We start from the raw sequence: 14,505 nt of genomic DNA on the forward strand, positions 1-14,505 counted from the left end.
TAAACCCATGATCCGACCCAAAAATTGGGTCGGCTGTTCAACGACGGTTATAATAATATAGTTGTGTTTGATAAACAAAAATGTTTATTGCACGTACTTGAATATTTAGTTATTATTTATTAGCTGTGACAGAAAAATTCAATAAACAACGTTAGAGCCATTGCGGCTGTGACTCAGGGGATAGAACGCTCACCTCCCAATGAAGTGAACCGGATTCGAAACCCAACGATGGCTGGCCTATTCGAATTCCTCAGCTGGCGCATTTAATAAGAATTCAACAAAGGATTTTCCTTAGTTTCATAAAAAAAAAATATCGGAAGTAGCAAAGATAGTGTATTAATATTTTAATGAGTAAGAATTAAAAGAACTTTTTTCCATCACTACTTATAAGCATTTTGAACAGTTTATTAAATGTCAGATAGAGAAATGATCATGCTCTTAAGTCCTTAGTAAGGTATTATAAGAATTCTACTTGTTTTTAAAATTTCGGGTTTAGTTTTATATTGGTGATAAATGTATTTCAAGTAAGACTCAAATGTTGAGGTTTATGCAATAAGTACCAAATATACTAATATAGGTATAAAGTATTATAGTGATATATTTGGTTATTATTAAAATTGCGCCAATAGTGAGCAGTTTCAATAATGGTACTGTGGAAATAAATGTCTTACGTCCCTTCGAAAGGGATAGGTATTGGAGAAAATTACATACAGTGGTAAATTTTGAGTAGGCCGCGAGCAATAGCATCATGTCAAATGATGATAAATACAGTTAATCTCTATTCTAATGGGATGAAAAACTTATTTTGCTTAATATAATAACTCAAAGCTAGCGAAAAGAGCAATAAATAATAATAAATAAAAAAAAAATTATAATTTCTAGCTTTGTTAATTGTATCAGTTATACACCTTTTAGTTCTATTGTGCATGATTTCGTAGTGTTGTTCAGTACTGGTTTAAAGAAGCTTTCAACAGAAATATTGGAAAAAACATTCATAGAAAACAACTTACATCATAAATCTATTGTAGTTAGTAATAGTTTTTGTGGAAAAAAATTAACCGTATCATTTATATGAGAGAAATATAAAGATTTTTTTTTTAATAATTCCATTCGCAAAGATGTTATAATTATTAAGCTGGTAGAAATGCTGTAGAATAATTTTCGAAAAAGCACGAGTCGCCAAGATGATCCATTATCAGTTATTCATCTAGTTAAAAGCTTTTTTAATTTGTAAACGTTTGGGTGGGGAGTTTCTGGTACAATGTAGGTTGATCGGTAAACATGACACATTGAATAATACCCTCGCTATTACTAACCAAATGGCCTACAAAGGTAGTAGTGCAAGCCAACAACCTACAGACATTCGCTTGATGGAACATTTATAATCATTGATGAGATACCATTCCCAAACCCGGAAGTATTTTGGGTTTGTGGAATTCCCCAGTGTCCGAGTATAACGTTTTAGGGCTGATCGATACAAATTCTGATGTTAGCTCCCTTTTTAAATATTCATTAATGATGCCTTTTTTTAAAAAAAATGTATTTGCTAAAAATGCATCAGGCACTAGCTGATGATTAAATCAATGTTCCGTTATCTCTTTTTCTTCGTTAAATGTATGGTTTGGTTCGCTTTGATTGGTTACAATTTACATTGCAATATACTTAATATATTATAAAATTTTTTCTAAATGGGTGTTTTTACATGCGCATTTTTAAATAATTAGTTATTAATATTTGAAAACATATAAAATTAATTGCCTATTGATTTTTATATTTTTATAATAATCCAGTATTTTTTTTAAATAAAATATGAAACATCGAGTTTTTACGAAAAAATTGCCTCACATATCAATATAAGAAGTTTAATTGTATAAGAATTAATTAACGAGTAGAGTCTCTATTATGCGACATTCTCTCTGACGCTTGTGAGGGGACAAGGACACAACAGCGTTGTAGAGGGCTTTCGTATAGTAAAAAGGTGATTAGATTTATTAATCATTAACGTATTTGTTTTTATTATATATCAATTTAAAGATTTTAATTTAAATTGTTAAGGATCTGATTTAAGATTACTCAACTATTTTTAATAAAAATTGATTTTAAAAATTATTTAATTTAAATTATTGAATTTGCGCAATTGCTTTGATAAAACCTTATTGAATTCACAAATCAAATTTTTTTCAATTCAGTTTTATTCATGCACATTTACATTCACTTGTTTGGTACATCCAAGTTTGGCACACATTTAAACACCGACTCTTTCAAAAATTTTAAAAACCTCACGGAATAAAACATTGGTTGGTTCACAGAAACAGTTTCTTTGTCATAAACAAGCGATTTCATATAATGTTCCAATTTTTTCGTTATGGTGTACTTCTGCAAAATATCTATAATGCCAACATATAAACTAACTTTTTCTCCCCTCGAAGTGCGAGCATTAAATGGACCAATTAAATTGTCGATTTTCCTTTTATCCAACTGAGATTTTTCAGCTGGCTGACTTAGCTGACTGGCTTCTTGACATTGAGAATCTTCATTGCGGCTATAAATGCCAAGAAGTAAACTGTAATCCATGATGCCAATGCTTCGCAAAACTTCGCAATCCCTTTCAACAGATTTTATGAGCAGATCGTACATATCTTTTTCAATGAAGAGGCCACCATGCTGTTGCTTCAGAAAATCTAAATCTTTCTGTATTACAGTTTTCGACACATCGCCTGTTTGATTTACATTCAATTTATTTCTCCTTTTTTTGTTAGTTGCGCCTTTGAGGTCGTATACCTCCAGAATGTTTTTTGCACAAGGAAGCACGTTGTTCATGACTAAAAATCTTATTTTTTTGGTTATTCTCTGATAACAGAAAAGACCGAAGTACTTTGGAAGAAGAGTTTTCGGGTGTTGAGTTAAGTTTAAGTAGTAACTAGGAAACAATTTGGATAAAAATTTGGCTTCTTTTCTCTGTGCAGTTTTCAAGATAAAACGGTCGTCTCCTGTTACATATACAACACTTCCACTGTTACTCCCGCTTTTTATTTGATACAATGGTTCGTGGCAAATGGATTTAATGAAATCTTCCGTTTTTATACCGAATTTTTCACGTAAAAAGACGAATGCCATTGGAGCATGCATTACGAAAGTAAAAGATACTCCATTCAGGGAAAAATGAGAATCTTTAATGAAAGAGAAATCTGTGTAAAGAAGATCACGTTGTTCACTGTTTGACAATTTTGTTAGTTCTTTCTCTATACCATATTGCAAACATTTGAGTATAAAGGCTGATTTAATTTTACGATCACCTTCGTAGATAGGTGACTCTCTCAAACCCTCTATTGCACTTGACTTATTAAGATAATCAGACCATTCACTACACACAGGACGAGAAGGGGAAACAGATCGAGAGAAAACAGCATAACTGGAAACTGCGTTCAGTGTTTCGGGTTCATCTGGGGCGGATGGTTTGACATCATCCTTTATCTGGTCAGCGCTAACTTTTCTAAGAGCATTGGATCCAGTTTTCAGTAACTCAAATTGATCTGATTCAGGCGGTTTGACATCATCAACTATTTTCACAAAATTATATTTCCTAGGAATAGTGCCGGATTCAGGCTCTAGTATCTCGAATTGATCCGATACAAGTGTTTCGTTTTCTACCTGCAACGCATTTTCTTGTTTTAAAACATCTCGTTGTTCGTTGTATTGTCCATTGTAATTCATTTCAAATGTCATCTTAATGGATTTGTAATTCTGTCAATGACGTTTTTTCGCCATTTCAGTCTAATTAGATAAACTCTTTACCTGTGTTTATGAAGTTTCTGAAAGAAATAATTCTTACTTATGCTAACTTTATAAATGGAAGCAAACGTGGTAAATTAAAAAAAAAATCTGGTACTTGCCGTTGGAAAAAAAGAATAACACTGAAATCACACAGCTGTTCCTAATCACGTGGTTGCGCATGGCGTGTTAACGTTACAACTGTTAGGCTTGGTTTGTCATCACACTGAACCAATTTTAATTTGATAACTACAAACGATGCTATACGCATGTGTCTCAAACTTGGATTGGCTGCTGAATTGGAGCATAAACAAGTATCACGATTTATCTAGTGACGTCGCTTGCAGATACCCGATTATGATAAAAGTATTAAAACTTTATAATAAGGATGCCTGCAGGCAACGTCACTTGTGGGTAATCGATTCAGTTGATGATCAGGTTCGACACTCACGTGTGACGTCGCTTGCAGGCATCCAAATTAAATCTGAGCTGAAAACTTTCTCAGCGTGATAATAAACCAATCCTAATACCTTTGACGCTAACAATCCAAGCACAACCACGTGATTAGGCACAATTATGCGATTTCAATGGTACTCTTCTGGAGTTACCCAGCTATTCATTATCTGTCAGAATTATATTTTCTAAATCACGTGACTCTCCTGAAATTTTCTAAAAATTTTATTACTTATTAAACAAATTAATACTAATTTGTTTAACTGAACTGTTTTTCATATAAGATAGTTCCTTTTTAAAAAAAAAATTTTTCGAAAGATTTTTATTTTTTGAGCAATCTAAATTAAAAATAAAAGATAATTAGCTTATGATCCAGTTTTTTCCCCTTTTTAAAAAAAATTTAATTTGACTTCTTGATGTGTATAAGAAAAACGCTCCAGTGGGGCAGTCGGTTAGAGCAGCGTTGGTCACACCATAAGAGAAGTGGGTCACGAGCCTGATTGTAGCTGCGACTAAACAGCCGCAGCATGCTTACGCAGCAAGATGTGCGTTAAATCTGCAGCTACTGAAAGTCCACTCATTCTATACACAGAACAAAATAAAAATGCGTTTATATTTCCCTGTATGTCTATCTACGTGAGCAAACGGCGTTACTGGCTGCAAGGTGCGGCGCTATTTGACCCTCTCAGTAGAGCGAGTTTGACCTCCTGTACTTCAACTATAGGACTTTTCCCTTTAATAGTAGTATTTATTGTCAGCAAAATAAGGTTAAATCTTATATAATTAAATAATATAAAACATTTAAAACAACTTTTATGAGTAGACCCAAAAAGAGTTGAAATTTCGATTTGCGATAAAAATAGTAATGAATTGTGCTTGTACTATTAAGAAAACTATTCTAACTTGTATTGGAAACGACGCAGTTGAAATTTGAGGTTTCTAGCTTATTGGAAAATGGTCAAAATTTCAACATGACGATAAATACAGAATGCTGACTCATATTAAATGCAAAATTTTCTGTGAACACAAAATCTTAATTAAAAAATTTTCTTCAAGCAATTGATTAACTCTTGTAACTAGTTTCAACCCTCTCGTTGTCACCTGATTCTTGGCGAAATTTTTTTGAAAATCACTGATTTTTTTAAAAACAATCTTTAATTTTTATTGAACTCTACATTGATTCATACCACAGGGATGAGTTTGGTAGAAAACTAAAAAATCTTAAAATATAAATCCAAAAATGTTAAATGCAAAAGCACTTTTGAAATACATAATTAAAAAAATATCTGAAACTTCAGCAAAGTGTATGTAGGACCACTTATCCTCAATGTTATTTACTTTTTAATAATAAATATCGATGCGAGATTTGATTAATTTATTTAAATTGGGTAAATTTGAATCTCAGTGAGTGATTATTAAATCACACGAATACGAATCTCGACATTTAATTTTAAAACATCGTGAATACGAATCTCGATGCTTGATTTTAAAATCGGCGTGAATAAGAATCTCTAAGTATAATTTTGAAGTCACTTGAGCACGAATCATAAATGTGACTTTCAAATCGTGTAAATACGAAACCTGTTATATTTGATATAAAGTCATGAAAATATGAAACACGACGCGTAATCTTAAATCGCATAAATAGGAATCGCAATGTATGATTTTAAATCATGTGAATGCAATTTTAAATCGCCTTTGCATTGGCAATGAAAAAGCGTAAAAATGAATAATTTCTTTTCTTTTGGAAATCGAAAAGGTCAAACTACTTTTTTTAAATTTTTTTGGATAGGCGAATCTTTTCCCTTTCTTATTAACAGTAAAAAATATTCTGCAATGATGACAAATTTTCCGTAAACGGCGTTGACTCGTTCGTGTATATTATACGGGTCAGTCTGATTGCTTTAGCAGGTCAGAAAGTGGTCGAAAATACCGCCCGCATAGACACGAAAACGAGTTATTAAATACGCAGTAAAATAAATTAATTTCAAAATCCACAGTAAAAATATCCTACGATTTATCATTAAACATTTCGTTTATATGACTGCCAATCATATTATTTCTTCCGTTTCGCAGGAAACGTAATTTCTGTGGTTAAATTTGTTTCTCTTTTCTCCTTTCAAGTTCAGAAAAAATTGTAGTGAACAACTTCTCTGACACTTTCCACAAATCAATGGTAGTGAGAATAGAAATGACCATCCATTATTATGATAGTCCTTGAAGTTTCGGAAGAAGTTTAAGTTAATGGCAGCACTCACGGAAGCCAATCTGAACTTGTAACTTCCACACAATTATATTTATGAAGTCTATTTCTTAACCATTATTTCATTGTCATTTTTTTTTTGTCATTGAAACTTGTATTTTCAATTTAGTTCATTGTTATTACATGACAAGGAATTGGTTCAATTTCAATATTAGTTTAATATTAATACAGCACGTAATTCCAAGTGTAGTTATTTTCATTCTAAAAAACGGTAGGAGTCCTTTAAAAAAAAAGAAAGAACATTCTTGTTCTTAATTCTTATTCTTGATTCAAACTGAATTATTGAATATATATTTATATACATATAGTATATTATTTGACAGCTTATTTGAGCCTTCTGAGGGAAATTCTGATTTTCTTTTTAACCAAGTATTAACAGTGAAATCGGCATAATAATAATAATAAATAAAATGCTTGATGCATAAACACTTTTAAAAATTTCAAACTTAATACTGTTCAATTTATGTTTTACTCTTACTAAATTGTTATATAAATATATATAAAGCTTACAACTATTTTATCTGGGTTGTTTGATATCGAATATGCTTTCGAATTAAGAGTAAATAATTAATTTTAATGTTGAAAAAGTGCCGGATACTGTGCTTATAACTCAAGGTGAACCTAAGCCGTAGGTCATAGGCATAAGACATAGGCATTTAGGCAATATACTCACCTAAGGCAGCTGGTTTGATATCCAATATGCTTTCGAATTAAGAGTAAATAATTAATTTTAATGTTGTAAAAGTGCCGGATACTGTGCTTATAACTCAAGGTGAACCTAAAGCCATAGCTAATAGGCATGAGACATAGGCATTTAGGCAACATACTCACCTAAGGCAGTAAATTCAAATGATATTTTAAACTATGACTTCTGAAATAATTAAAGGAAGAAGTAATGAAAAGAAAAAAGTATAGGGGGGGGGGTAAATACGAAATCTCGGAGTGGTGAATCATAATATTATAATTTTGAAGCGAATTCAGAAGCTTAAAGAAACTAATCTAAGAATCAAAGAAAATTAATTTTGCGAAAATCTGACTAAGAGTACTCAACAGTCACTCATGAGAAATATTCAGTGCAATGTTTATTGTCGTATACAGTGTAGGACTGGCCACATTCAGATAAGTTTATTGGATTCGAATCTGAGTAATCTGTTTGAGCCAATATATATCATCCCCCATTACTTATAGGGGGGTTTGGATGTTGAAAATTCCTGCTTATATCCAGTTTAAAAAAATTACTCAATTGAACAACAAGGGGCACCGTCAAGTTATATTTTTGGGAGGGAGAAATTCCCATTTTGTCGAATGAAATTTCGAAATTGACCAAATCATTAAAAAGTATGTAATTCATTAGTTTAAATTTAAAAAAAAATATTTTGTTGTTAATATTTTCACAATATGTAAATTTTTCAACAAATATATTACTGATTTAACGGCTTCATATTTAATTATTTAGTCACTGAGCTGCGATTAGTCAATTGGTAAGGCATTGAGCTACTGGTTCAATTCCCAACGGCGGCTTGAAGCCGATCCATGGGTACCAGTTTGTCTAGGAAGTAAAGGCCGCCTCTGCGCAATGCTTATCACAATGTCACAAACAGCGATTGCCACATTCTGGAACCCTATCCTCTTTGAACTCCCTGGCACGCAGAAGGCTGTAATTTTAATTCTAGTCACTAAATAAAATAAATCTTGAACCGTTTGATAAATAAATAGTAAAACAGATAGGAAGATAATCGAGAAATCTCGTCGAAAACCGGATAGAAATAAAACAAGCATTCTGAGAATGATACTTTAAAATGAAAATATAGAAAATATAGACATGAAAATTTAAAAAAAAGAATAAAAAATAAATTGTTATAAAAAGTTTACTGAACCTATTTAAAATACTTTTATTTGTGGAATTTAAAAAGTGAACAATAATAAAGTAGATACGAATATAGTAAACGTGACTTTTTGCCTAATATTAATTATGCCGCGACTTAAAAATTAATAATAATTTAATAAATTGAGAAAAGGAATATAAACAGATGAAATATAAAAATGATTATTTTAAAATTACTATTGATAATCCTTAGTTTGAATTAATTTTTACTTTTTTTTTCTTGTATCATAGAAGGATTTTTGTTAAGAGCTCATTCTCTGAGTTTTATTTAATACCCTAATTTTTATATCGATATTTTTTTTAAATTTAATTTTAATTACATTAGAAGCTCCTCCCGCTGCTATTTATTTCTCCCCAATCGTAAGAGCTTTAAATTCTTTTATTAAACATAAATTAGAAATTTAAACGAAATAAAAGAGCTTTCTTCATAACTTACTTTGTGTTTTCTAATTTTGCGTAAATATGCCAAATTGTCAAGCAAAATTTTCCGAATAGTAAAAATGCTTCGATAAAAAAAAAAAAAAAANAAAAAAAAAAAAAAAAAAAAAAAAAAAAAAAAAAAAAAAAAAAAAAAAAAACGCATGCGTGGTCGCTAGGACCTCTCTCATCCCGGCGCCCTTGTGAACAATTATCCCACACTATCAACAACCCCGTTCACAGTTTTTGTTAAAATCCAATTAAGAGCAGTGATGGCTCATAGGATAGGGCGTTCGCCTTCCAATGAGGTGAACCGGGTTCGAATCCCAGCGATGGCTGGTCGATACGAATTCCGCATCCGGCTCGCACTGACCAAAGTGGTGACTTGAAATATCATGAGTTAGAGTCCCCTTGCCGTCAGGCTAACCGTGGGATGTTCTCGTGGTCTACCTCTCCATGTACCGCAAATGCGGTTAGTTCCCTCAAAAAGTCCTTCACGAAGGCAATTTTCTCCCAATACTTGATCCAGGAGTTCCCTTGTCTTCTGGATTGGGTTCACAATTACAAGGCTACGGAGTTGAACATTAGTACTTATTTAATTCCTTTCTTTTTTTAATTTTCATTAACTTAAAAATTATTTTTGTTAAAAGGCTTGTCATTATTTTTACAGACATGGACCAATCCTTGCTGCACAGACTCAAATGGAAACACCGCTCTCATGTACGCTGCTGCTCATGGTCACCACGAAATTATAGCAGTTTTCCTATCTGTCTTCCGCAATGATATCAAGAGTCTCCAATTACATAAGCGCAACAATGATGGTTTCACAGCATTGCATTTAGCAGTCCGCAATAGATACGATGCATGTGCCAGACTTTTAACGAAAGAGGGACAGCTGTTTCCAACAGCCATAGATGAGTTTCCTGATCCAAAAGATTTAGATCGCGATCCAACCCCAACTGAACTTGAATTAGAGGCCGATAAGAACACAAATATAATAAGCACTCAATCCGAAAAGATTTTGTGGGCAAGACCTGACAGTAAACGTACAACCGGCACTATGACGATAGAACCAGAAGATTTAGAATTTTTAAGTAATAGTTTAAGTGTTTTGGAGTGTAGTGTTGGTGATATTCCAATTTATAATTACACTCATCCTTTTGGACTCCAAACTAACAAGTACACCCAGGTCATATCAATAGGTCAAAGAAAGACTCCAGAAGAAACAGAAACTAAAACAGAGCAAAAGAACATGCAAGATTTGCTTGAAGATTTACAAATTTCGCCAAGGATCGACGAATGGCCAACTGTTCCAATTCAACTGAAGCCAGTTTCTCACAAGATCCTCCAGCCTCTTTTGCCAATAGAAATTACAAACAGTCATACTTCAAATGTTAACACTTTTCAACGAAAATGTCTCTTGAAGCAAAGTCATCGCGGTACATCAGGATTGCGAATCAAACTCCACGATTCTAGAAATGCCATATCTACGGAAGAGTTGGATCATATGATTATGGGATCTTCTCTCAAGTCTTATCATGCAAATCTAAGAACGAAACAAGCGAGCGCCAAAAAGAAAGATAACATCGCCAACCTGTTGCCTTTAATTCCATGTCAAGAAAATTCCTCACTTCCTCCGGTTAAATACTCAATCAAACGTAGTGCAAGTTCGAAAAAGAATTCTTTCTTTCAATCGACTCCATTTATTGCGGTTAGAGCAGATCAAACTCCTAGAGACCTAGAAATATTCAAGAAAAATATTGAAGCGATGTGATTTAAAGATGATAAAGTACGAAAGATTCGAAGAAAGTATCGAAGATTCGTTTTATTAAAATGGGTTCCAATTCTCTCGACCTCTGAATAGTGATGCCAGTGGCGCACTCAGAAAATATTCTAAGGGGTGGGGGGTAAAATTAATAATCTTAGTTTAATTTTTCAGGAATGTTGAACAATGAATTATTTTAAATAATATAATAAGAGCCATGGTGGATCAGGGGATAGAGCATCACCTTCCAGTAAGGCAATTGGATTTTTGGATTTTCTCGCTCTAGGACTCAATGGTTCAAAGAGGTAACCTCAAATATGCAAATTAATCTGTGCTAGTTACGTTACTATATTTTAAGTTACGAAATCAGTCACCAAAACGTACTTCTTCTGAATGAATATACCTTTTTTTGGTCGAATTCCTTAATCTCAAAATATATTGGGTAGCTGCAATCTGAGAAATATGGTACCTATAGCTTGGTCAGGAGGGTGATCCAAGGATTGATCCCTTCAAAGGCAATTTTTCTTTGCATTTAAGGGATCAATCCTTTACCTTTCTTACGCATAAAGGCTTAATTTCGAGAATTTCTGCATACAATTATAAAAATCGCTTATTCAAAAGAAAATTCCAATCAAAAAAATAATTTTTAATAATTATTTTTTTCATTTTATTTAATAATAGTCGATCCTGTGCCTGTTCAATTACAACAAAGAAGTCTTCCTCCTATCTCTACAAAGTATTTCCAAAAGAGTTTGTTTTCCTCTCTTCAAAAAAAAAAAAAAAAAAAAAAAAAAGGGATTTAAGAAAGTAAAAAAAAAGTCGCCTGTCGAACTGTTTTGATAATATGTTCTGTTTGAAAATCATTTACTCAATAAGAAAGAATACTTCTTAGGCTCTGAAAATAAAGTTAATTTTAAGGTCTTTTTTTATAGATGAATTTCAAATAATTGAATTAATCAAAAAGAAAAATTTCTTGCTTACGGTTTCTGGGGGGGGGGGTAATAAACATTCCGTTATGCTTGTGCCCCCCTTCCCACATTCATTTCTTTAAATTAAATATTTATAATGAGTCAATTTTGATTTGTAAATAGTATGAAAGACCCCGTATTTAAGATAAATAATACATAAATAATTTTACTCAGTACTCATTTTTTAAAAATTTACATTTAAAATGAAAGGTGTATTGTTATTAACAAATTTGGTGAGTTTACGATCGTAATTTAATATATTCGCGTAGCAATCTTTATATGCATTTTATTGTGCAGAGTCCCACAGTGGACTGATCGTAAAGACACGGTTCTCAGTAGAACTCTGAATTCAAGTATCACTGGCTGCGGTCAGTAAGCAAGTGGCTGACCACTCTGATCAACCTGCATAGGGACCGAGGGTGCTCTGTATCAACCCTCTTTTAACTGTTCTACCGTAAAGTGCTCGACTTCGAGGGCAAGTTTTCGAGCTTCCGTAGCGGGGGTGCCTTCCTCTCCACAGAGAATCAAAATTGTGATAATATATCTCCGGATGATCCTCAAGGGTGTTTCCCAGACCGTCGCCAATAGCCCATTGTGCAGCTCTATTGTGACGTAAATAAATTACAACAACAACATTGTGCATGAAGCTGATCGTTACGTTCGAAATCATTTAACGAATCTCTTTAACCGCAATAATAATATTAATAATGATAATAAGGTAATATCGTAGAATTACGTTAATAAAGAAAAAACTCTTAGTTTAGGGAATAATAAAAGTAAAAACGTAATAATAGCAGAGTAAAATTAAAAAAATAAATAGTACTGTTAGATAGGGTGACTTTGTGCAAACTGTTAATTATTAAATAACTGACATTATAATAATTAAAAACAAAAAATTATGCATGATTTGCTATCTCAATTGATAAGACTGTTAAAGTATATCTACCTTCCTGGCCAGGATAAATAGAACTTCCTCAACCGAGCAGACTTTCCAGCCTCCGAGTTTGTAACTTGAGCTTACAATTGGGTATAATATAGCCTACGTCACAGGTTGTGTTGTTCCTACTAAATTTAACCCATGAACGGCATTTTCTGCGAGCCTAACTTCAAGCCACAAATAAACAAACGAAGTGTTCGATCGTTTAAATAGTTGCTCGCCAGATTTTATTGCATTATAAAGAAAAGTTATTGAAACTAAATACAACTAAATAAACAGCAACAACTAAAACAAATAACAACAACTACTAATAACAATAACTAAATAAACAACAACTAAATTCCATTCGTTTAGCATTGCGTCATATGTTGTTCCTACTAAATCGAAGTAGTTGTGTTTTTTTCATATTATACCCAATTTTTCAAGAACGATGATGTTTACATTGCCAGTTCTTGGTAAACCATTAGTTCGTTATGTTGACAATTCAAATCAGTTGATACCGAGCTTAAAAAAAAATACCCCTTGATGGCACGACGCAAAAATTTAAAAAAATGACAGTTTGCACTAAGTCACCCCTCGTTGCACAAAGTCACCCCATCTGACGGTACAGGTAAATAAATATCTTTAAATATCGAATGCAAAAATATTTTACAGGATCACAGTAAGAAAACGACTTTTATTAATTTTATGATGATGGCAACCAAAAAACATGGAATTTAATGTGGGAAAACTGGATCCTACCATGTGATTTTGCGGCCAATAAAAGTCATAACTGCGACAACATCATAAGATTTTATATATAGTTAGACTGTTTTACTCTCAAACTCATATAACTGTTTTCTTGTATCTCCTACTTCATATGAGATTTGAACACTTTCAGAAATTAAGCGACAAGATGACGATACGTGTTACTCAATCAAGTCAACTGACAGTCACTTTATTATACATAGACGCAACTTCCATTAATGCAATTTTTATTATTGGAAAATGAAGACCTTATCAACAAGATCTTGGTCTCACTAAGACTCAATAATGTCTTAAAAGACCTCCAAGGACACACACTGGGCTAAAATTAGGATGTACAGACTTTGCACTAACGGACAATTAACTTTTTAGATTTAATCTTGATTTAAGATTTGATATAGGCTGAATAATAAATAGAAAAATGGATAAATCTCTATTGGCTCAATCAAGATTCTAGAAAATTGGAACTCCAACCGCCCGAGTCAAATTGCAATGGGGGGGGGATATTGCTTTTTAGTAGGTACTTTGCATATCTGTAGACATCTATTGTAAAATTAATGTTACAATTAACAGTATCATGTGCAAGAAGCATTTACAATTTGGGATTCAGTGGATTACGCAGACAGAGCAGTATTACCATTCAGAATATTTTCAATGCCAGGTATTTTTCTTTCTATTCTTAACAATTTTGAAAATTGTTTGATTCTGTCTTTAAATAGACTTAAGATAAAAATACATTTTGCAATTTAACTACTTATGAAGAAATTATACTCCAATTGAATAAATTGTTTATAGCTTTGCTTACTGAGATGTTTTGTACAATAAAGCATTTTTGTTTATTTATGGTTTTCTTTCTCGCTTAAATTCAGCATTAAAATACCAAATATATTTTTCAGTTATTTCGACCTAAAATAATACAAAATAATGAAAAAAGTATGAAAATATTTTTAATTAAAATTATGCGTCAAAGGGTTAAAAATTAGCTTAATAAAATATAAAGTTCAGTTAGCTTCATGATATATAGTTGGATATAGTCATGATATAAGCATAGTAAATAGTTGGAATGTGGATAAGGACAGAAAACAAAAAGTATGACAGCTAAGATTTTGTTTTGCTGCACTCTTATCACATTGAGAATAGAACTATGTCTAGAAGAAAAGGAGCTACTAGTTAATGCTATCCTTCGTAACTTTTAACCTCGTTGTCCATATAACGCATTTATGAGCTTATTATTATGCTTAAATTTTCCTTCTGATTTGCCTTTAGCAAAGCAAAGACGCTGTTTACCTTTTTCATTGCGAT

The 14,505-nt window shown here is 32.3% G+C and overlaps 1 protein-coding gene across 1 annotated transcript in view; it reads left to right on the plus strand.

The window, feature by feature from the left end:
* Positions 1–14,042, plus strand: part of LOC107451560 (uncharacterized) — a 29,408-nt gene extending 15,366 nt beyond the window's left edge. Inside the window, exon 3 of the mRNA XM_016067699.3 lies at positions 9,460–14,042. Within this exon, the coding sequence (XP_015923185.1) occupies positions 9,460–10,563 (1,104 nt within the window). The 3' untranslated portion in view covers positions 10,564–14,042. The remainder of the gene's footprint in view (positions 1–9,459) is intronic.
* Positions 14,043–14,505: the final 463 nt, after the last annotated feature.

This window comes from Parasteatoda tepidariorum, chromosome 7 (genome assembly GCF_043381705.1).
Source record: "Parasteatoda tepidariorum isolate YZ-2023 chromosome 7, CAS_Ptep_4.0, whole genome shotgun sequence".
Classification (NCBI taxonomy): domain Eukaryota; kingdom Metazoa; phylum Arthropoda; class Arachnida; order Araneae; family Theridiidae; genus Parasteatoda; species Parasteatoda tepidariorum.